At 49.5% G+C, this 23745-nt stretch overlaps 1 protein-coding gene across 1 annotated transcript in view; it reads right to left on the reverse strand.

The window, feature by feature from the left end:
* Positions 1-3697, reverse strand: part of LOC119107056 (cell adhesion molecule 1) — a 52230-nt gene extending 48533 nt beyond the window's left edge. The window contains exon 1 of the mRNA XM_037230414.1: positions 3604-3697. Coding sequence (XP_037086309.1) covers positions 3604-3649 — 46 coding nt within the window. The 5' untranslated portion in view covers positions 3650-3697. The remainder of the gene's footprint in view (positions 1-3603) is intronic.
* Positions 3698-23745: the final 20048 nt, after the last annotated feature.

A 23745-nucleotide genomic window follows, 5' to 3' on the forward strand; every position in this document is an offset into this window, starting at 1 on the left:
ACCATGGGACGCAGAAGACGCACTCGATTAACATTCATCCACAATCCCTTGGAATCAGTGGCTTCGTGTGGATGTACACGACACCTAGAGTTACCACATGCCCGATGGAGGTACCCAGAGACGAGGTACAATTCAAGTGGCATATTTAAAAATGCCATTGAAAAAGTGAGCTGAAAAAGCTGAAAAGAAAAAGCAAAAATTCACCTGGGGATGCATTTAATTTCATGAGCATTTTTTAGCTTAAGATTTGTAAACTATTTGGAATGTGTTCTGAGTGGTCCAAATTTTGTGAGAGATCGTGACTTGAAGCAAAGCCACAAAGAACAGTTAATATTGTGCATAGATGTCCTTTCGGCCAGGGGCGCATTTTGCTGCAAAAGAGACACTTTCTTTGTTTTGTATCTTATTCTAGACCTTTTCAGGGTTGGAATTCACTTTTGATGCATTGTGGGCCATTTTTAACCTTCTGGAAATCTAACGGCGTCTTCAACTGCTAGTAAGTACTGGCCCTTCGGCCCAGGGCGCCCTGATACCTCCAGGGTGGTCAACACCCTTCTTACCTTTGGCTAGCGCCACCGACTCTAGCACCCAGTTAAGTCATCGAAGTAGCATTTACTCATATCTCATCGTTAGCGGTCGTTAGCTATAAGTCCACTTGGTGCCAGGCATAACAAACACAAGAATTAATCGCAATACTAAGCAGTCCAAGTAACCTCCAAAGGATACTGGGGTCGAATGCCCAGGGTAGTAATGGAGCGAGTCTGTGAGAACACGCCACTGAATAAGATTCTACGACGCTCGCTGCCTTGCTGGCTGCCTAACGTGGCAGATGTTACTCTGGCTGTTATCCCCAACATTCTGTCCTCTTTGAGGAGCATGTCATGTGTATGTTGCACATGCATTTATCAATATGTAGTTACCCCACTTGAGGCAAATGTGTAATCCCACGCGAGGCGATGTTTGGAAATAAGCACCGGCATGGTGATCAGATCCTTTCGCTGGGCGGGGCCAAATAAATTGACGAGACCTTAATCATGGGTCGCATAAACGCACGATGATGGCACGGGCGGGCGGCAGCATGCTAACGATCCATTCCTCATCGATTTTTGTGATGTGCTTACCGGGCCATCGTTCAGCGCGAGCGAGGACGCGACGGGACAGCGCTGATGCCTCCCTGTCGACACGGCGCGTAATAAAGCACCTGATCATGCTGGCGGCAGCCGCCCGATGACAGTAATCCCCGCCATAAAGCAGCGGGTGCAAATGTCAATTTTGGCGACGGCAAACACGGGCTCGACAACCAGGGCACACAGCGGTGCCGGTCACGTGAGACAGAGGGCTGGGGCCGTGCGCCCCGACTTGGGGCGGTGCGCGCGCCTTGCCCGGTCCATGTTTGAGGACGTGCCGGTCTCGCACGCATGAGGCCGGCGTACGCCGCGCATCGGAGGAGACTGGGTGGAGGGGCGCTGGAGTCGAGAGGAATTCTGCGTGAAAAACACCTTCTGCGTATTGCACATGACTGGGGAAGCCCTGCGTCTCTCGCATCCGCGAATGAAATGCAATGATAAACGTTGGAAATGTCAGACCACCTGCATGCAAACGCCATTTTTCGAGCCATAGCCGATGCATCAGCGTCTTTCCCCACCTCGCCTTTCACTAATCCTCACTCAAGCTCATGAAAGCCTGGAATTATTCCAGGATGAAACGACAGTACACTGACTGAAATATACCCAAGACGTTGTCATTCTGTGATTGTCCACGGAAGGCTAGTCCGATTCAGAACACGTCAGTCAGAACACGACGCGTGCGACGCACTATACAATGCGGTGATCACATGACTTCCTAAAGCACACGCTTCTTGATGGGTCAAGCGTTTCACAGTTCGGCTCCGATGGCACGGGCATTTGCGTTGGTGCCACCCTGCTAAACGTGGATTCACAGAGACGCTCGTGCTTCACGCGGGGCTGGACCGTGGAGGCACCGGGACAACTCTGGGAATTGGAGATTTATTGAAGCCTTCGGAGTCCAATCAAACAGGAGATCACCTCTGAATGGGATTATTGGGTACGTGCCCTCGCAGCAGAGTTCAGCTCGATCGAACCGTGCGCTAACAAATACGTCCGCCGAATCGGTCACCGCACTGTTTGGAAGCTAATGATCAAATAACCAAAACGGACAAAGGCGCTTTGGGTGTTAGTTCTTTTCGTCTCCAACCCTTGGTCTACAAGCAAAAGCTTGTACCCCCTGTCTGATTTGTCTGTCTTCTGTCTTGTATCTTTCGATGATGAATGCATGTTTCATTGTGTTTGTTGCTGAAGTTGTAGATGGTTGTTTTCAAGCTGGTCCATGCTCCAGCTCCAAACTTTTAGCACTCTGCATGCTGCCAATCTCGTGTGCATGGCCCCATTGCCACGTGGCAGTCTACACATTATCTTATCAGCATCAGATTTCGCGAAGCTGCCCGTTTAGCCTCAGTGATTTGAGACGATCCCTTTCATCGCGCTCCCATCAGGCTGCCAGGGGACCTCTGCGACGATACCAAAGAAGATGGATCCTCCTTCGCGGAGTTCGACGGACCCATTGGACCTTGAGGAGAGTCTAATGCATATTGATAGGGCACAGGCCCACTAAACGGGGTCTGGCCTGATAGTCAAGCTCTGGAAACCACGGTCATCGGCAATGGCGCAAATTAGTAACCTGTCCAACGAGGCCCTCCCAAAAAAATTCAGGCGTTTTAAGTGTTCATCCGGGCGCCCCTATAGCTGACCGTCACATCACAAAATGTGATCACGTGAGTTGAACACAACAGTTGCTGCCACCTCCCAGTGACGAGATTTGGTATGTATCGTTCCTGCGTTCATTATCCTTGACCACGTTGAGTCGACCACCTTATAAAATTATGTCCATGCTTGGCACATTTTGTAATTATATATATTCCGAGGAAAGAGCAGCACGCGCCTAGAGAGGTATTACGATAGTGCCTTAGATAATGCATGACGAATGCAAAATTTGTTCGGGAATAGTCCTAGACGACAAACCAAGCGTTTTGCTCCGTTAAATGGCAAACTGCAAGTACTAGCATGTATGAATTTACGCATACCAACCAAGGGCATGTTTACAACGACTGATTTCCCTAATGACATACGGTTTGGCGGAAGCTAATAGCGTGATGACATTGAACCCATTTGCGGTCAAACTATGATGTTATTCAATTTAACAAATGTTGCTGATCTATGTCAAGAATATGTGCGCATGCTTGTCGAATGTTTATGCGTCGTCGAACAAACAGTTCTAGGTACATCTTACTTACTGACGGCACGTGACGTTCGCCTAGCGAAGTCAAATACTGACCATGTCACCGTAGTAAGGTAGCACCGATTTTGGCAGAGAATTGGTTTCAGTTAGTGTTAGTTTCCCACTGTGTGGCCACGTTTCGTTTTGTACCGCACGGTGCCGATTCGATTGCGCGCGAATTAATACCGTCAGGCGGCAAGAGCGCGAAGCGACTATGTCGCGTAAACGTCCACATCAACGCGGCCGGGAGGTACTCTCCGGGCTGCAAATCCCGCGGCATGGCCTGCCTTCCGCCGCCATGCAACTCACCCCCGATCAGCGAGCAGAGCGCCAGCCCCACGAGCAAAGTCTTCATCCTTCGTCGACCTGTCGGCCGCGTCGGCGCCGCGTCGGACCCCGTCGGCGCTGGCGCTCAACTGGTCCCGTGGCGGCGGCCGGCCGTCGGTCGGCCGTGCGCGCGGCGGCCGCCCGGCCAGATCACGCCCGTGTTTGTCGGTACCCCGCCAATTAGCGATTGATTTTGCAGTGACGGCGCGCAGCGTCATCAGGCTCGCCGGTCGGCCGAGGGGCGGGCCTCCGTCGGCGCGTCCGACAGCGAAGACCGGGCGGCGGGAGGTGCCCGAGGCGACCGGCCGGGCCGCGCGACCGGCGCCGTCGGTCCCGCTCTCACCCGGTTCGTGGCGAGGGTGTCGTGCCGCCGCCGAGGGTCCCGCTCGGGAACAGCTCTCACCCGGCCCGTGGCGAGGATGGTGTGCCGCCGCCGAGGGTCCCGCCCGGGAACAGCTCTCACCCGGCCCGTGACGAGGGTGGTGTGCCGCCGCCGACGGTCCCGCCCGGGAACAGCTCTCACTGGGCCCATGGCGAGAGTGATGTGCCGCCGCCGACTCGGCACGTCACGCCGACAGGCGGCCAGATTGGTCAGCGCCGCGTTGACCACGAAATGAAGCGATACTTTCCTTGCGAGAACAAATCTGAGGATATTGTGGATAGAAGCGGTGCTTCAGACTCCGATCAGCGCCGGTAATTCATTGTGTGCCTTATTACAGGCTGTGTTTGTCGTCATTCCATCAAGTTGGCGGTTTATGCTGACTGCAGAGCGCAGCCTTCCCCTGCCTGCTCGCCTCCCCCCCCCCCCCCCCCCCTCCGCCGCTACGTTTACTCGGAGCGAAACACAAAGACTGCAAACACTCCGGCCCAAAATGAATTAGCATTCGGCCATTTCGATTCCCAGCACAATGCGGGCAGATCTTACCCTCTATTGACGAACCGGCGCCGCGGCAGAAAATGACGAACCCGGCCGCTCACATCTGGCCCCGCCGGCAGCCAATCGCGCTGCGGGCCGAGCATGCGGCAGATTTATCTCCGCGCCCGCTGAGTTACGGGCCGGCCGTCGGTGGTGTGCGGCTATCACGTGTCGTGCCGGGCTGCGGCGTGATCGCCGCTGAGCGCCGGTGACCGCTCCGAGGCCTTGACACCGCCGGTGACAGCAGCGGCCGGGCCGGGATCTGGCCCGATGGGACGCCAGCTCCGGACCCGAGGTGACGGGAGGTCAGCAGCGGACCCGAGGTGACGGAGGGTCAGCTCCGGACCCGAGGTGACGGGAGGTCAGCACCGGACCCGAAACGTCCCTTGGGCTGGACGACGCGCTGACTGGGAGGACTGGCATACGCTGTGGAGGGGACGACTAACCAGCGAGACAGGGGGATTTTATCTGAACATAAAGAAAATGAGAAAGGGGAGCCCACAAGGGAAACGGATGTGATCGAGACAGATCGGGACAAATTCAAGCAATTTGATGGCTTGTTTCGTGTTGGACCAGAATCTAAAGATCCTCTTGAGATATGTCTGTATTTCCTCGTATCTTCTCCGTCCTGTAACAAACCTTTTGCTTTGTCAATAAAGCCAAATTCACGTATCACGGTGGTTGGGACTACGGGGATGTGACCGGCGCGAGGCGCCTCTCCCTCCGCCGCCACGTTCGGACGATGACATTGTATCCAAGGTGCTGCATAACAAAACGAATCGAACACAATTCAGTACGTCGCAGGCCTGGCTCGGTCGTGTCGCTCAGTTGTGTGTACGGGGAGCTGGACAGCCTGGCGCGGTACATTGCTGGGCGACAGTTCGATCGGCGAGCAAACACCAGGCACTAACACAAATGTGAACGGGTTGGCACCACTGACTGGGAATAGGTAACGCGGGACAATGGAACCCATAGGCAGCGAGTGAATAAGGGACATATTCCTTGTGGAGGACTTCGGTTTGAACCCTCAAATGGCAAAATCGTCCCGGTAGATCCAAACATCCCTGAGGGATCAACTTGGCCTTCCGTTCTCCGCGCAGACTGCAAGCCGCCCCATGCACCGGATGAGAAGAGCGAAGCAATCATATACTTCTTCCAAAGTCAGGCAGTTAGAATCGTCTTCGGTTTGACCATATGTCCCACGTCATGTGCCGACATAAACAGAGGCAGGTTATACTTGTAGCTATATACCCTTAAAGCTTGCTCTACACAGCTCGTGCCAGAGCCCATCCACACCTTGTTCTCAAATGCAATGGTAAACGTTGACGTAAATGTGGAGACAGCCACAGTATAATGCTATGAATGTGACTGTGTGGCATCGTATGGCTAGACCCGAAGACTTGCCAAAAACGACAGTCTTTGGACATAGTCACGACCACCAAGGAAAGCGTAGGCGGTACATAGTGTGATTCAGCGACCTGTCATCGGACCCGGGTCCGGCGAGGCGGCATACAAACGCTTTCGCACCTTTGAAACGCCCACCGTTTGAAAGCAGCTCATAGACAGCACGCATGTGCAGGTGGATACGTTTGGCTTAGCTCCAAGTTGACCTTCAAGCGGCGATCCACTCCTAACCCGGCGTGGCGCTGCCCCCCCCCCCCCCTCCCCCCTCCGTCCTCCCGTTGCCGGCTGGTCGGCGTGGTGCAGGGCGGCTACTGGCCGTGGATAGGCTGGCTGGCTGGCTGACTACCCCGACGCAGTCAAATCTCTGTCTCAGGCGGGGTCAGATCATGGACGCAGCCAGGATGTTCTTAAGGGAGGGGCCCCCAGCCCAGTGAACAAGCATCACCCCAATTTTTCACTGTATGTCGGGAGCCCCCTGCAGTGAGGAACGCACAATCCGGGCATAAGGGGGCCGCAGCTCTTCCTTGGCTGCGCCCCTGGCTCGGGTGAAGACCCGCGTCTTTCCCAGTCGGCCGAAGCCGACGATGGTGTGACGACGCTGGCGGGCGCCGCCGAAATGGACGCGGGACGTGACCTGGCGACAGAGACGGGCCCTAATTCGGTCCCGCTCGGCCGCCTCTACGCCCGGCCGCGGCCAGCGGCGCGCGAGCCAGCGTCTCCTACGCTCCGGCTGCGGCCAGCGATGCCAGAGACAGCGCTCCGAGCTCGCTCTCTAGCCCTGGCCGCGGCCAGCAGTGCCAGAGCCAGCTCTCCGAGCTCGCTCTCTAGCCCCGGCCGCGGCCAGCAGTGCCAGGGACAGCGCTCCGAGCTCGCTCTCTAGCCCCGGCCGTGGCCAGCGGCGCCAGAGACAGCGCTCCCACGCCGCGCCCGCGGCCGGCGGTGCTAGAGCCAGCGTCTCCTACCCCCCGGCTGCGGCCAGCGGCACCAGAGATAGTGCTCTGAGCTCGCTCTCAAGCCCCGGCCGCGGCCAGCGGCGCCAGAGACAGCGCCCCGAGCCTGCTCCCACGCCCCGGCAGCAGCCAGCGGCGCCCGAGCCAGCGCCCGGGCCCGCTCCCACGCTCTGGCCGCGGCCAGCAGTGCCAGAGTCAGCGACCCGAGCGCAGCAGCTCCCGGCGCTGCTCTGGCTCGGGGCCGGTGTCGGCACCTCAACACGTGTCCGACGCGGAGCGACCATTTTTCAGCAAATCCGCCGCGGCTGGCTGCCGCTGGTCGCCTAGGGAGGCGAACGTGGCCTGCATACGGCGCCCTCCGCTGGACAGGGGCGTAGTATGCGCAGCGCTGCCACGGGAGGCTGCGGCTGCGTGCGGCCGCTGCACGGAGACCGTGTTGTTGGCTGGTCTCGGACCGGTTAGGGATCGCCGCAGGCTGACGACCGTTGCTGGTCGGTGATCTCGTTACGTCAGATTAAAACAGGGGAGGTCGGGACCACATATGTTGGATAGTCAAAAGCCGATTAGGCGTGCAGAAAAGTTAAGCGCAGTCCGAAGTACAGTGAGATTTGCATGATCAAGTCAGTACCGTGAATAGTACATGATATGCACGTCGCTATATTCGAAAACTCAAACAAATCGGTGACAAAAAACCATCGTCCGACGTTATGAAATGCCGAACGCGACGCAGTTGAAGCGATAACGCTGAGCCTTGTGTCTGACGCGGCTTAGCGTTAAGCACCTGCCAAGCGCTGCATTCTGCCCCTGCCGACGGAATCGGCCGGAATCGGACGGCCGCCTCACCGCTCACCGTCCGCGCGGCTCCGATTCCGAGTTACGAGCGGTCGGATCAAAAGGCCGGGCTCGACCAGCGGCGCAGGGAGACAGCGGAAATTACAGAGGGCTGCCCGGCTCATTGGACATTTGACGCATTCGCGGGTCGGCCCCGTCTGCCGGGGGCCAGCCATCGACGTGGGGGCGGGGTGCGCAGCCGCTGCCCTCGCGCGCTTGGTGGGGGTCGAGGGAGAGGGTTATGGTGACGGGCTTGAAAGCAGAGTGCAGTGACAGTCTTTGCTCATAGGCGTAGCCAGGAATCATCGCAGGGGGGGGGGGGGCAACTTGCGCCATAATGTACCTTTTTGCAGCCAGTGGTGCCCGTAGATTCTTAGGACTTTTTGGGCCGGGAGTAGTATCTTGATGCCTCAGGAACCCGTTGTTATGCCCGAAAAGCCCTACAGCCTATGGGGTGCCTGTAACCTCCGAACATCACAAGGACCTTTGGTCTCAGGTGGCTTCGCCATCTCTCGGGGGCGCATGGCCCAAAAAGCCGCCCTCGACTGTCTTCACCGCTGTCTTCGCTGCTTGGTAAGGAAAAAGAAGTAATTTGGTGTCATATGATCAACAAAATCACTCATGTCCAATTTTGGAGGCTACCAAAGGCAAAATAAAGCGTTCAATCAATGGCTTCAGCCGCATTCGAAGCCTGGTACTGCCTGTCGATCGATGTTCCGAACATCGACGACAATTTGGCAGTCGATGCTCGCGGTGCGTTGCCGAATATTTGGAACCACACGAACTTGAGCGGGTGGATCCATACCTGGATTGCTGTATGATGCACCGTAGACTAAGTTGAAAAACTTCATATCGGTATTGGACACGAAGGGGGGGGGGGGACTAAAGCATCACCATATGTGCTGTGTGAGCGCGCTTCAAACCACACATCAATGCATGTTTGTCTTGTCGCTCTCCAAACTTTGACTGTAATAACCAGACTCTGATCACAGTGTCACACTTACAGTTCGGCCTAGTTATGATCGAAAGACTTAACTGTGTTCCGCTGCTCTACTTCTCTCATTTTCCAGTGCCATTTTGCTTCCTGTGTCCGAAAATCACCTCAGTTGCAGACGCTTCCCCACATTTGAACTGCAAGGACAGATTAGAAAAGTGCAAGTGATTCAAGGCATTGTACAGACCCCATGAAAATACTGCCGTAAGCCTGGTTGCATCCGTGATATCGTCAATGCCATTTGGAGGAGACTCAGCTGAAATGGGTATTTTACTCTTTCAGGCGAGATTCTGTATGAGATCGGCGAGTAGGGACTCAAGACAGCATTGGGATAACAACCCTGTTTAGAAACAGAGACAAGCTGTTCAGTGTGCCACCATACGCAAACGCGTTAGGACTTGGTAAAGTGTCAACTTGAGACTTTCGATAGGCCGCGTAACTCTGCCACCTGGCATGATAACGGGAGCATGGAAGCGAAGAGAAATGCCTTCGTGGCTTCGTGTCCAGGGTTGCTTTGATGATAGCGCACGCTTCAACTTGTAGATGACTAATGGTTAGCCCAAGTCAGCGCGCTTGTATTCCTTGATAAATTTGGTGAGCTCCACAACAGAGCCCACTGCGTTTAAAACCCCCCAACCCCTTGCATTACTCCGATAGCTCAATACTAACGTCTTCCTCACTTTCGCTGACTCCATGTGAAATTTTGGAGTCTGTTTGCTTCCAGTTTTACGGAAGGGTTGAGATGAGGTCTTCATATTACGGATGTAATCATTGCTGTACTATTGTTCTCGTCTGGTATGCTAGCTTGCACGCCACGTTTCGGCCAGGTAACTCTCCAGCCGTCGCCAGGTGTTGAGAAGGTCTTGTGAATGTTTAGAAGGACTGGATGATGCTTGGCAATCAGAAATGCTGCGTGTATACTAACACACCAGACGTGGACGACAGTCCGAAGATTACTCCATCCGTGGCCCTTTCACCTTGTTTTGTTTTTATTCCATCATAGTGTGTTAAGCGGACTTGTTTTGGGTTCTTAATTTGTTCTTATCTGATATGTACGCCGGTACAATTGGTACGCCGGAGCACTAGGAAACCAGGGTACAGTTCCGCTTTGGTTCGCGTTACGCCACTCTGCAAAACCTGTGACGCCACTCTGCAAAACCTGTGACGCCACTCTGCAAAACCTGTGACGCCACTCTGCAAAACCTGTGACGCCACTCTGCAAAACCTGTGACGCCACTCTGCATGACCTATGACGTCACCGCAAGACCTGTGACGCCACTCTGCAAAACCTGTGACGCCACTCTGCAAAACCTGTGACGCCACTCTGCAAAACCTGTGACGCCACTCTGCAAAACCTGTGACGCCACTCTGCAAAACCTGTGACGCCACTCTGCAAAACCTGTGACGCCACTCTGCAAGCCCTGTTACGTCACGCTGCATGACCTATGACGTCACCGCAAGACCTGTGAGGTCGCTCTTCAAGACATGTGACGTCACTCTGCGGCACTAGCCGAAGTGTTCCGTCGAAACTGTATAGCTTTTTTCCTAACTGGCTTTATTGTAGGCCGTATATCTACGACCTACAATGGTACGTTGGCTCTATTCACGCCTGTTTCCGGTCCGCTATGTAGCACCGACCCATCTATCGTGGTGCTAAAAATGTTGTCTCTTTTCCGAAAAACATCGTTGCTGGTGATAATTACGGCGCATTTAAATCGATGTACCTACGTTTTCTGAGTATTTGGAAACTGGTCAGCCGGCCTTTCTGTCTGTGTCATACGACAGATCTCATTAGCCCAGCATTGCCAGCACAGGCGTAAGGGCACGAGGGCTTCAAACCCATGCACATATGTCCAGCGCATTAGACTGAAGCACAAGACGAAACAGACTTGGATAATCTGTCAACCCATCTTGCTATACCGTCACAATCACATACCAGTATGTTCCTAGACAAACACGAATAATGGATTGCAAAAAATCAGGACTGCAAAGATATGCAAGTGCGCGACAAGCCGTTCCGCAGTAATCGCACCATTACATGTAGGCCTTTATATCAGGTGTTGGGCACCGTTCAGTGTTTCGATCTTACGCATCTAACTCATCAGTCGTCACACAGTACACTTAACACGCGTCAGATAAGCGAGGGCATCTGTCAACGCGCCCACCGGACGCACTCATTCGAACAAACGTGCATCGCTGAGGTTCAGATGCTCCGGTGACCCGGAGCGCGAGCACATCAACCTTCCCACAGTAATGGAACAGGACAGCTCATCCTGTGCGGGCGGCGCAAGCGCGCGGTCACATGCAGGAGTGCTTGACATGCCTTTCAGTACTTAGCGTGGATAGGCTGTCCAGCTGCCCGCTTATCTTGGAGTAAATAGGAATACGCTAGCAAGACAATGTCCGAAGCACACAACTATCCTCCCCCCCCCCCCCCATAGCGTAAAGAAGTGTGAAGCCTGTGCGCGCGCATCTAGTTACCGACATCGGTAGCTGTGACGGGCCTCTGGCCCCTATCTACCCACGTGCTCAATTCCGCTATCTCATGTGTCTAAAGTGATGACCCGGAGGCGCACCACTCTGAAGCGACGTTCCGGATGAAGCGTGCCCCCCCCCCCCCCCCCCGTCGCCGACAGCAGCGGACGGTGAGTCACGACGGCGTCCATGTCCCCACCAGCGAACGGACCGCTCCTCCTGCCTACTTGACGTGCGGCTGTGGCAGCTGCTGACTTCCGCAGACCAACACCTGCGGCATGGCGCGTGCCGCTGGCCATCCAGTCCGTGGCACGGCGCGTGGCACCGGTCGACCGGTCCGCGGCACGGCACGTGGCACGGATCACCCGGTGCTGAACGTCCCGACATGTTTAGTATTCAAATTAGAGGGTGTTTAAGGGACATCATGAACTGCAAAGCCAAATCTATCCAGGCTCTGTCCAAACAGGCGATTCATCAGTACCCAGAACGAACGCTGACGGCCGTACCGCGATTGCATTATCGTGAGGCTATCACGGACTGTACATCAAACAGTGCCAACAAAGAGGCAAGTCAAGACTTATGTCTGGCAGATCAGGCTCATGCTTTCTTTCCGAAGTCAAAACATGTTCTGGAATGGTGAGGAGACTTGGGAAAGTTGACACAAAGGTCTTAAATGGGCAATCTCCAGTTTCTCATGAGGTCGTGCTCACACGAACTGCGCCGTTGCGGCGTTAACATTTTTCGCTTTAGCTGCGAATCATTATCAAGGTCTGCTCATGAAAAAGGCTTCATAAAAGATGAGCTAGCATTACAGTGGCCGTTATAATAAATCCTCGCAAAGCGCTATTATCATAAACTTCTGCAGGCCGTCCAGACGATGAACATGTCCTCGGAGTAAAAGATGTTGTGGAGAAAAGAGGACATTTGCATTACCAGCAATATTTGTTTTGATCAGGTGTGGTAATCGTTAGGCCGCTTTAATTAATTGACATATGAGAACCCAGGTGAAGTTACATTTCCTCTGCCCTTATATTTATCCCACGCCGTCTTCTCTCAAACATGTTGCTGAAGTTATCTGCAGCGCTGAAGCTGAATGTGATAATTTCAATTCGATCGGGTCAAGGGGTGAAGCGTTAGAGCCTGAGGCAGGTCGGAGGTCGCCTACAACATGTGGTGTTTCAAGGGTGTTTTTCTCAGTCATGAAAAAAGTCAACATATCAAACTACGCACTGTATGACTCAATGAAGTGAGAGGTACGGATCTGGAGCTTCTCTGACCATTTGCCACCGTTGCAAAAAAATAGCCACGACCTTAGGTCAAAGGTCATAAGATGGCCTTCCGCGGCTCCAAAGGTTTTTTATATTATTAAATGAAGCCTCATTGTATCTTTATAATGATTCATTCATGAAAAGTGTGTTTTATCTCCTTGTACCTAAAATTGAGCATGGGAGTAGGCCTTGTCTGGGCTCAAATTGGCTCATTTCATTTAGTTTAACCGTAGTCTGTTTCAGTGGCAAGCTGGACCGGAAGTAAGAGCGAAAATGCATGGCATGAAATGAGTGGCGCAGTTTCTAATGAACAGATAAACTAAATTTACCCTCTGTGACGTAAGAAGGATCTGTGGTGTCTAAAATCTCACTACATCCAATACCTCCTGCCGATAATAATACACACAAAGTTCCTGGCTGCTCTAAATATGTTTGTTGATGGACGTTTGGCGTCTACCAGACAAACTGGCAACATGCATTAAGAAACAGCAAATCAAAGCCAGATGTGAGACATATTAACTACAATGCCACGCACGCAAGGTCCTGCGTAACGTGCAAAACACCTATGAGATAAATGTTCTCGCTTACCCGTCCCCCGTATCATTATTACCTCCTAGACACAGTTTTTAGAAGCTGTTTGTTCTCTGACGTACAATGCCAACGTCCGAAGGGATCAATTTTCTAGTACCTTTAGGTGCCTTCAATAGTCTTTGCTGTAACTAACATCTCCTCAAGCCCACCACATACCTTCTGTCAGTTACGTGACAGTTACTGACGTTACTGACGTGACGTCAGGTTGGCTGCCAGAAGTTACGTGAAAGAATGTGATGTGTTCACTGATGTCCTCTTTTTCCAATTCGACTTTTATCACGTCAAACTGCCTCCTTTGACTTTTTCCTATTTAAATCTTATTCTTGTTTACGTTATGTATGTCGATTCTCCATCCCAGCAGTAAGCCTCAAGATGGCGCATGTGAGTGCACTTGTCTGTGTTACATTGAATAATGCCCCCCCCCCCCCCCACACACACACTTTCTGAGGGCATTCAGTTAACATGAATGGTTCGTCTCTTAATACGAACCATTCATGCCATGTAAAGTGTGTGCCTTTGTTACCTACCGAGATCATAACTTAGGCAGACTACGACTAATGCTGCTCTAAATTGATCAACGTTAAGCCTTAACATGGCTTATCAACATGATCAATTTGGGATTTCGGGAGGCACAAACGCTGTTTTAGCGAATTTAACATCAAGAACAATTTGCACGGAACAATTTGCCGATAGGACTGCTGAGTTAGCCAGTGTTTGATGACCGCTGAACGCCTGATCGCCCGCACTGATCATGTCGTATAGAGATCGCGCGTTCTCCATTTCCGTCGAATTTACAGCAAACTGCTTTCTACCTGCGAAAGACGGTCAGTGCTTTGCCAGCCCTGGATTCAGCCGACATTGTGCTGATTTTGAACCCGTTGACAAGGCATTGTCGCGTCTTCTGTGCTGTTTTTCAAGCAGGTACTTTTGTTTCGAGATGTGCACGCGTTTCCGTTGATGTCTTGCCCGCAGGCGGAAATGGAGCATCATGTTGAGAGCAGCAGTAGGGATGCTCGCAAGCCAAGGTTGAGCTATAAGGCGTCGTTTGAGTTACCACCCATTGAAAGGTTGCTGTTTGGCACGGTTGTACTCTACACACGAAAATAATCAGGTCGGCGAAGCTGACTAACAACTAATGTCAATAATACTTAGCATGCCCAATAAGTGCAAAATAATCTTGATATCATGACTTTTATACATTGCTTTCTACTATAATACCATGGACATAAGGACAAAATACTGGCATTAGTTTCTCAATTGCCGCATACCTTTCTTAATAAATTTTCGTGTCAATTAAAGCGTAAAAGGAACATTCTTGGCAAAAATATGCGAATCGAGACTGTATTTTCTGTATCAATCACTCTCGAACAGAACGCCGAAACATTACACGTATTTACCTAAGGAACAGCTTGTCGGCAAGTCCAATCTCTACTTACTAAGCAATAATGGTATTTCATTGATTCCGCAAAGCGCATCATGTGTTATGCAAAAAGTGAGCCCACCAGTTAACGGTCGAAAAGCCATTAGGCATCTATTTCATGCGTTTTGTCGCGTTCGCTGTGAGCGCAATCAACATATGGCGCACATTCGGGTTGGTTATCTTTGTTACCATTGAAGTTGCCTACTTGAACAGGCTTCAAAGGTCAGTCGGGCGACGAATCTATAATTAACTGAATTAGCAATTAACTTTTGCAATTAGGCAAAGGCTTCGACAGCACTATTAAGCGCAATGCATTAGCATCTAGGGCCATTCGCGGGCATTACTAGATTGAGCACTTCTATAGCCTTGGGCGGAACTACAAACGCCAATCCATCGCTACGCGAATGTCAACAACAGACAATTAGCGTACAAAACGTGCCTCGTGCATTTGAATTTGGTGCCCCAGTTAGGGGATAAGTTTAAAAACTACCCACACTTATGGGGGTCGGTAACAATTGCAAGCCCCGCATGACAAAAAATCAGCAAGGTTAACACGCACTTGGGTGGGGGTCAAATTGACTCCCCAAAGGTTTTTCCAGAATGGCTTCCGAACGGTGCGGCGTAGCCGCGCTAAATTTTGCATAGCCGTAGACATTTAAGTAGCTGATTATTAGACATCAAAACATTTAGATATACCTTGTAAGGTCGCTGACCTATGGCAGGTCAAAGTCAGGCCATGGTTTCAGTGAAGGCATTCTTTTTAGGGAATCCTTCAATCTGATCCGACAACGAAGTGTTAAACGAAGCCATACATTTCTGAGACGCTTTCTTAGGCAATAAGGCAGTTGAATGAGCAAATTGTATTGACCTGAGATCAGGTATAAAGGTCAAACCAAGGTCAAAACCAACCTGTTTTGTTACCCTACGGCTTGCAGTATGGGATAGCAGTTTCTGGTGCTCATTTCAAATTTGTTGTTAACAGCAATCGCATTACACATCTTCCATCGACTTCTTAGAGGTCAGAATAGGTCATTGACCTAAAATGCCCCAGGGCAACGTTTTTCGGTGGGAACATGCTGCCTAGCGTAATCTTATCGCCTAGTCAAATGTAAAACCCAAAACAATCTTGTACGATTTTGGTCCCCTTGGCCTTCAAAAGGCCAAACAAGGTCACTGACCTTGAATGAGTATTTTACCTCTTGTTTAGAAACGGTTATCTAAGTTCTGAGGCCATTTTGGAGACCAAACTGGAGCTTGACTTGTTTGACCTTTTTTAACTTAAAGGTCATGACCTAGGAACCTGAAACTTTGACCTAAGTGAGTTCACATACAGATCAACATATCTTGTAATTTTTTTGTATCTAGCTTTCTTAGTTCCCGAGATCTCAGGGGGAGGGGTTAAATTGACCCCCACCAGAGCGAGGGAAATCTATCCGGCCGCCCGGGCGCGTTTTAAATGATCGCAACATGACTTTCAATGTTTTTAGCGTAAATCACAACGTTCGTCGGCATTGCTTGCATCAGAACAACTTTTTTTCCCTGCCGCGATTTCACCTGAACAGAGCTCAAACCTTTCGATCTTACTACGCCGAACTCTTTTTGTATTCATACTCAGTATCTGCGGAACAACGTGCCGATAATAACACTAACTGTATATTAAACGATTGCCTTCTCAATTTCCGTGGCTCTCTTCACATTTTTAGTCACCGTAGGCGGTGCTGTGCATTGGGTTTGCCATAGGTCGGGTTTTCACACGTCCTGTACAGGGCGGTGACGTCACTGGTGCCGAGATTTCAATGTGGCGTGGGCCGCTATTCGTGGATCGTAACGTTGCAGGCAGCCAAAACATCAAAAATCTACGTGCGGATAAAAAAACACCGTCAGCGAGAAGTTCTTGCAGCCAGCGAGCTGATAACGTAGAGTGAAATGGCGAGCATGATCGCATGCTTTGAAGCCTATGCAAGCCATTAAAATGCAATGGCATGAGAAATGAAAACGTACACACGAGAATTATACCAATTAGGACAGCCGAAACATCGGCTCTCTTCGTATCGATAAGGAACAAGCTGTTAACAGCTGAGGCATATGACCAGCGAGCCAACAGCCTAAGACTTAACGTCGAATATAACGATGTGCGTTAAGAGATTATGCGGTCAATCATTATGGTGAAATCGGTGTAGAAATTTCAAACTGTTCAGCGAGAACTGTTGCGGATACGGTCGACCGGGACATCGGACTTCCATCGTACCGATGATGAAGGAACTGTGGGGTTTAGTACAGAACCGGGGCGTGGAACTGAATGGCGAGCATGGGGTGCTAGCCGCAAGCTCATATGCCTGTAGTTAAAACGCAATCAGCATGAAAAGCGGAAACGTACACGCGTGACCTTATGAGGACATGCATCTGACCTCATCTGACGTGACCTCATGAGGTCATCATCGTGACCTTATGAGGACATGCAGTCTGAACATCGGGTACCATTACTAACAAGTAGGTTATTACTAATAGGTGCGTATGTCAGCGAACCAATCATAACTAAGTGGCAAGCATGATCATGTCCCGTATGAGCTTACACCTGGCAAAGCCGTCAAAATTCAGCCTGTATGGCAAGTAAATACACCTACGTAGGGTCGCGGGTACTAGGGACGGTTAGTCCCCCAACTGTCATGAAATTTAGCATCAGTCTCATACTCGTCGACTAGAAAGAGGAAACCGAAAATGCTATCGTCAGAGGGGAAGCGAGATGTTCAGCAAGATGGTGCATCACCACCTAATGTAAACGAGCACGATATGCCTAGGTTGGTAGAAAGGGAGCCTACCAATGCAAAATATCATCTAACTTACCTATCTACCTACGAGGCATAGCATTTCCTGCATGGATCGGCACTTTTCTGGTGAAAATATCACGAATCAGTTCATGCAGAAATATATACATCCTTTCGGTCACGGTCATCCACTCGCCAAAAGAGCTTAACAGCGCAGTGCGCGTCGCCATTGGGCGTAATACCTGTGGTGACATCCGAAGGCGCGTTGCAAAGGGCCGTCACCAAATCCTCGTGAGAAACATCAACTCAGCGGCTAGGAAAGAAAACCCAACCATCACGTAGTGCCAGACAAAATACAAAATCAGCTGAACAATTGTTGACCGTGTAGGACCGCACGTGGACGTTGAGGCAAGGACACAGGGTGACACGCTAAAGTAGCAGACTTCTTCAGAGGCTGGGACACTGGGCGAGATTTGTTCATGTCGGCTTTACTTTACATACCTCCTGCATCTCTGAAACGTTGTACCCGAGGTAAATGTGTATGTTTGCCATAATTGCAACAGGCATTATGACTCTCGGGGAAATTATTTTTAATTTACCCAACGTGGTGAACTGTTAAAAACTAGCGGATAAGGCTGCCACGGCCTTATTATGCCTTGATATGTCACCAGCTGTGACTGAAATAAAACGTGCTGTCATGTGCACGGCATAAGCATAAGATACATACATACATATATATATATATATATATATATATATATATATATATATATATATATATGTATTTCTCTCTCTCTCTCTCTCTCTCTCTCTCTCTCTCTCTCTCTCTCTCTCTCTCTCTCTCTCTCTCTCTCTCTCTCTCTCTCTCTCTCTCTCTCTCTCTCTCTCTCTCTCTCTCTCTCTCTCTCTCTCTCTCTCTCTCTCTCTCTCTCTCTCTCTCTCTCTCTCTCTCTCTCTCTCTCTCTCTCTCTCTCTCTCTCTCTGTATATATATATATATATATATATATATATATATATATATATATATATATATATATATATTATGTGTGTGTGTGTGTGTATATATATAGATATATATATATATATACATATATTGTGTGTGTGTGTGTGTGTGCGTGTGTACATTTGCGCGTGCGTGTGCGTATGGCCACAATACAGGTCATTTTCATGCTGACCGACGCAGGCGCGCAGCTGGCGCTTCAAGACGTGTCTCCTCGCTTGAGGACTCACGCACCGGCAGGCCAGTCAGTGCGCGAACGTCCACGACAACCCGCCAGACCTGGACTGTATTCCGCACGAAGCATGATTACTACAGAGCCTATAAACATCACGCTACAAGTGTAAACGCATGCAACAACTGGGGCAGCGGGCGCACCCGGACGAGTATCACTACTGAAAAATTCCGAAATGCTCTCCACTCATAATCATATTTGAGGACAATGCCATTCGATGTGAAAATATGGGACTGAGTGGTGAATGCGGGCGAATCGCACGGCTCATTGCTCTGCAGCCGATCAACTTGTGTCCCGACACAAGGAAGTTCTCGAGATTGGAAAACACGGCGGGCCGTCTGCTCGCGGAGAATATAACACGCGTCGAGGCGCAGAGGCGATGCAAATGTGTTGGCGGCATTGATATAAACCGTTTCTTCTAAGGAAGTTCTTGCAATTTTTGACAATTTCAAATATAGCGTAAGGTACACTCCTGATAATCCACTTTTCATCGATCATAAATCATCATAGGTCACCAATCAATCCATCCTGCATCCTGCGTCCTGCATAGCCTCCAGGTATGTTTTCCGAACAAAAGCAAATGCCAGTCTGCATGCATCACAGGAAATCACATGCATCCATGTCCCAGCCATTCGGGACGTAAGAACTGCTCGATTGCATGGAACACCGGTTTAGGTTTCCGCTATTATTTTATAAAACTACGGCATGTCACGTCATGGAGAGTGTTCCACCTTTATATGCGGGTTTGAAGTGAAATAGCCATATTCAGGGCCTTTTGATGCAGTTCACGGCCATACCCTTTGTAGACCCAAAACCGTTTGGTTCCTGGGTAACATGTCCGCAAAAGTGGGAAAAGGTTTATTGGGGGACTATTTCAAAATTACCTTGGCGTTAATGTCGCCATAGAAACGTCATACGACCGCCGTCATATAACAGGCTGTTTTCTAGTTGTGGTCGATAAAAGCATGGCCGCTGGTACCTCCGCAAAAGCGATGATGCGGCACGCATCATACAATCCGCAGAAGGTCATTGGCTGTTAGTAAGATTTCGCTGCTAAATGCGTGTTGCGTGCCTCGCACTTTCGGATTGCGTGGGTCAACGGGGCATTTTTACTTTTTTCTAGCCTATAGGCCAACGTAATAAAAAAACGTCACCGTCTGCAAAAAAGTACGGTGATGAAAAAAGAACGGCACCCTCCGACTGTTAAAAGAAGACGTGACGGCAAATTTCTCTTCTTCTTTTACTGGCATTTCTTTCCTCTTCTACTGACGCATTGTTACGGTTCGGTTGGTGCATTGTGCACCGGACATAGAGCCTTGCACGGGTTTATTGGTTAGCAAGGTATTATGAAATTAGGGAATATTACAGTAATTAGGTATATATATATATATATATATATATATATATATATGTGTGTGTGTGCATATATGCATATATATATATGTATATATATATATATATATATATATATATATATATCACCACAGACATAACACACATTGTATGGCAACTTTGAACCTTGAACAAAAATTGTGTCCTACAAGTAAAACTTCTTCAGGTACATTACCATGAACCCCCGTCGAGACCATGTTTTGGAGGGAGCTTACGGCGAAATGCGGTGGTATAACCGAAAACTTGTGCAGAAACTTGAGGAAACCTGCAAGTTGTTGGGCTCGCGGGCTGTGCAAGTGTGGGATCACTCTTCTTTGACATTGGTGTGTGAATCGGGCACTTGAAATGTGTGTGATTACTGGCAGTGCGCGCCAGTGCCTTAAACTGATCTTAATGTGATGGGAGTGTGCGTGCGAGATTCGTTCTTTTGAGATAGAACATTGCTTTAGTATTATTCGAATGCTATGACTCCCAACACAATGCGACATCAATGCCTGCCTCTGTCTTTCTCCTTGCGTTTGAACATGACAAAGGTGCGAGCAAACTGAAAGAAACACTGCCATTTCCTTTGCTGCATGTTTGTACAAAGGCAGTTTGTAATTTTATTACGATCTTGCCAACATTTGGAACCTATTGCGGTATTGTAGCGTGTTATTAATTGATCGCATGCCGTTATTTCAGCAATTTATTTTGGTATCAGGGCATGTCCGTGCGGCTCCTTGACGCACATGCTCGGCATGTCCTCGCATGATACGGCTTGGCAAAATTGTCTCTCACCCAAAAATTCTGAGAACAGTGATGCATTATTATGTATACACATACTACTGTGTTAACAAATTTTGTATGTAGGCAAGCATTATTCGTGAGTCATCAATGTCGCACGTCACGGTATGTGGAGAGCTCATAACACACACGTTCAAGAATCCAAAGAAATATGAAGTTTTTATTCAAAAGTGGTAGCGAGGCAATCCAACGAGATCTCTCCCATCGAGGTGGCAACTTCAAATCAAATCTCTGAGTATTTTATCAGACGGATTTCGGGAAAACCTATTTCCGGTGAAATCGGACCCATGTGATCTATGTGTGTAAAGTGCAAAATGGTGGGATTTCATGAGAAAAGGTGGGACTCATTTCAAAAATCGTTTCTCGTTTAAATATAAGTCAAAATCTTGCTGAGTTTTACATTTCACAATAAGAGCACATTCATGGAAGGACTGTAGTATAGTTTTCCTACGCAGTGAAATCCCATGTATGCTAATCTTGTGAAGAACCAATCTATTGTAGAGCACTTCACAGATTGTGTCAACCCGCAGATTACGCATGTACCCACAGAACGGAATGGGCCGAGCCAGAAAATGTGGGTAGCACACAGACAAGGACCGTACCGGTTTTAGGAGTTTGCTGGGCCATCCAGATTCAACGGGTTGAAACCCGAGCGATTTGGAAAACACGCTCAGCGGGTTTCCAGCTCTTATTGCAACGACGCTATGAAAGGGTCTTCAATGATACACAAATGCTTAGTTCACTTATGGGTCAGGTCAATATGTTCTGGATTATTGAGGTTGCTATGCCATTGAAGGGATAATTTAACAAACATCAACTGCTAACAAGTCATGACTGCAGTTGAGATGTGCTTACCACCTCAATACCCATTATTTTAAAGGTGGTTTGGCACGCCATGTTTCATTGGTAGCAATGTTTTTAATACACGTGCACACAACAAGGTATAGCACATACAGTATTTATATTTCAGAGCAACATCATGTCATATTGCGCAGCTCCAGTTCGACCTAATGACACTTTAGTGCAATGCCAGCCCACCCGGCATCAAGAACCATTGCTTCCTAAAATATATTGAAGAAGCAGGTCTATGGCGGCAGGATACCCACATCGAAGAAAGACTTCCCAATGCCAATTGCCGGCGCATCTGCTCGACCAACTGCAGCGAACCAGCCATTGCTCATCCCTTCTACCGTCTCTTCCCTGGAGCCATACCTTCCCTCGTGATTCCAGCCTCTCATACATCGAGGCATCATATCCTTTTCACTTCAATGGGTTTTTGTGTCGTCCTTTGTTGCAATATGCAACAATCCGCGGCAATCCTTATTCCCATCACGTGCTTGGATAATGGCCAGGTAATTATAGCTTATCAACTATTCGTTATGACGGCAATATTTCATGATGTCGCACTTTATGACGTCGCATCTGAAACACCATTTTAAAAAGGGAATTGTTATGACTTGCAGGTTTACGTTGTGTAACAAATTGGCAAATGAGACGAAGATAAGAAAGAAATACACCCGGATGACGGAGGCATATGCACTCGATCTGCCACCTCTCCCTCTGTCGGCGGCACGCAGGGTCTTTTCGGGTCGCACGGCCTCATGCTGCAGCCGCTCGCCACCGACCATCATCGCCTCTCGCGCCGGCAAGAAACTGCGTATCAAAGTGGACTATGTGCTTGCCGTTGTGTAGCATGATTTAATGGTTAAGGACGAGGTTCTTGGCGAAATGGGCGAACGAAGGGGATTATTGAAATGTGCGAATGTGGTCGTGTAGTTGACGTCTTTTAATACGGGACCTATTTTTGCGAATGCATGTATGTAATATATGTAATATATATGTAATACCCCCATTAATACACAATATGTATGCAAAGACCATACCACGCTCGTACTTGCACCGGATCAATCAGCCACTTGTTGGAATGGTTCGTCAAAAACATGAACATGAACATCCCTGAATTTCTCCCGGTCGCGAAATGTGCTGCATCCAGCGACGACTGTATTTGCCTGGGGGATAATGCACTAAGTAGTGCCTAAATAACCTTTCGTGTTTTTACTGACACTGCCAATAAAATCGCCGCCCACGTGTGCGGTACGTGAGAGGTAAGGCGATAACATGAGCGAATCGCAATAGTTATCAGTCTTGCAAGTGATTTCGGCAGCCAAGCTAATGCAGGCCGACACCTTTGGTAACCGGTGATGGGGGCTAGTACATAATGTACTTAAAAATGTTCCAAACTGATAAGAATGTTCGATTGCTTGCTATTGTTACACATTTTTAACTACTTGGTTTTAGGTTTTTTAATGCTTTTTAATTACTTTGGTACCTTTGGTAACCGGTGGTGGGAGCTAGTACGTAATATACTTAAAAATGTTCCAGATTGGTAAAAATGTTCGATTGCTTTTTATTGTTACACATTTGGCAGCCAATGCTAGAATTCGCAAATACCTTGCGCAAATATGTTCCCGGCTGTTAATGACCGTTTAAGGTGCTGGTGGTCCGCCCAGGCTCGCCATTTAAATCGAGAACACCGATGAGCCCGCGATCGTATATATTTGCAATTGAAACCAAACTATCTATGAATTGCGGACTGAGTGGATATCAGTCACAATAAACATAACTAAATGTCTGTAGTTTATGTAGCTCAATATATCAGCCACAAGAATCCTGTATCAATGAATGGTTTCTGAAAAAACGATCACGACACATTCATTTCTGTAGCGGTTGATACTCTGGATGTGACATTTTTAGATCCATTTCGTGTTCTAGCCCACATTCGCCAGCGCAGTGCGGCTAGTTTCGAGCATCTGTATACTTTGTCTAGATCTGACTCAACGATGAACATTTCATCACGCCGTTCGGCTTCCATCTGGCGTCCAACTCCTGTCAGCAGCAGGCACAGCCGCTGCAGAAGATGGCTGCCCAGCCTGAGAAGTAGCATCAGTATGCGATCATGTTGGACGAGCTGGACGTCCTGAACCAAGCAGCGATTGACCACGGACGGAACCAGGTGGTTGTATAATGCCGTCACCTGCAGGTCATCATGGCGGTCAGAATCTTTGGAAATTGAAAGTCTTCTCCTTTGATTGTGTCATAGC

This window comes from Pollicipes pollicipes, unplaced genomic scaffold (genome assembly GCF_011947565.3).
Source record: "Pollicipes pollicipes isolate AB1234 unplaced genomic scaffold, Ppol_2.1 Scaffold_2555;HRSCAF=2994_pilon_pilon_pilon, whole genome shotgun sequence".
In the NCBI taxonomy this organism is placed as follows: Eukaryota; Metazoa; Arthropoda; class Thecostraca; order Pollicipedomorpha; family Pollicipedidae; genus Pollicipes; species Pollicipes pollicipes.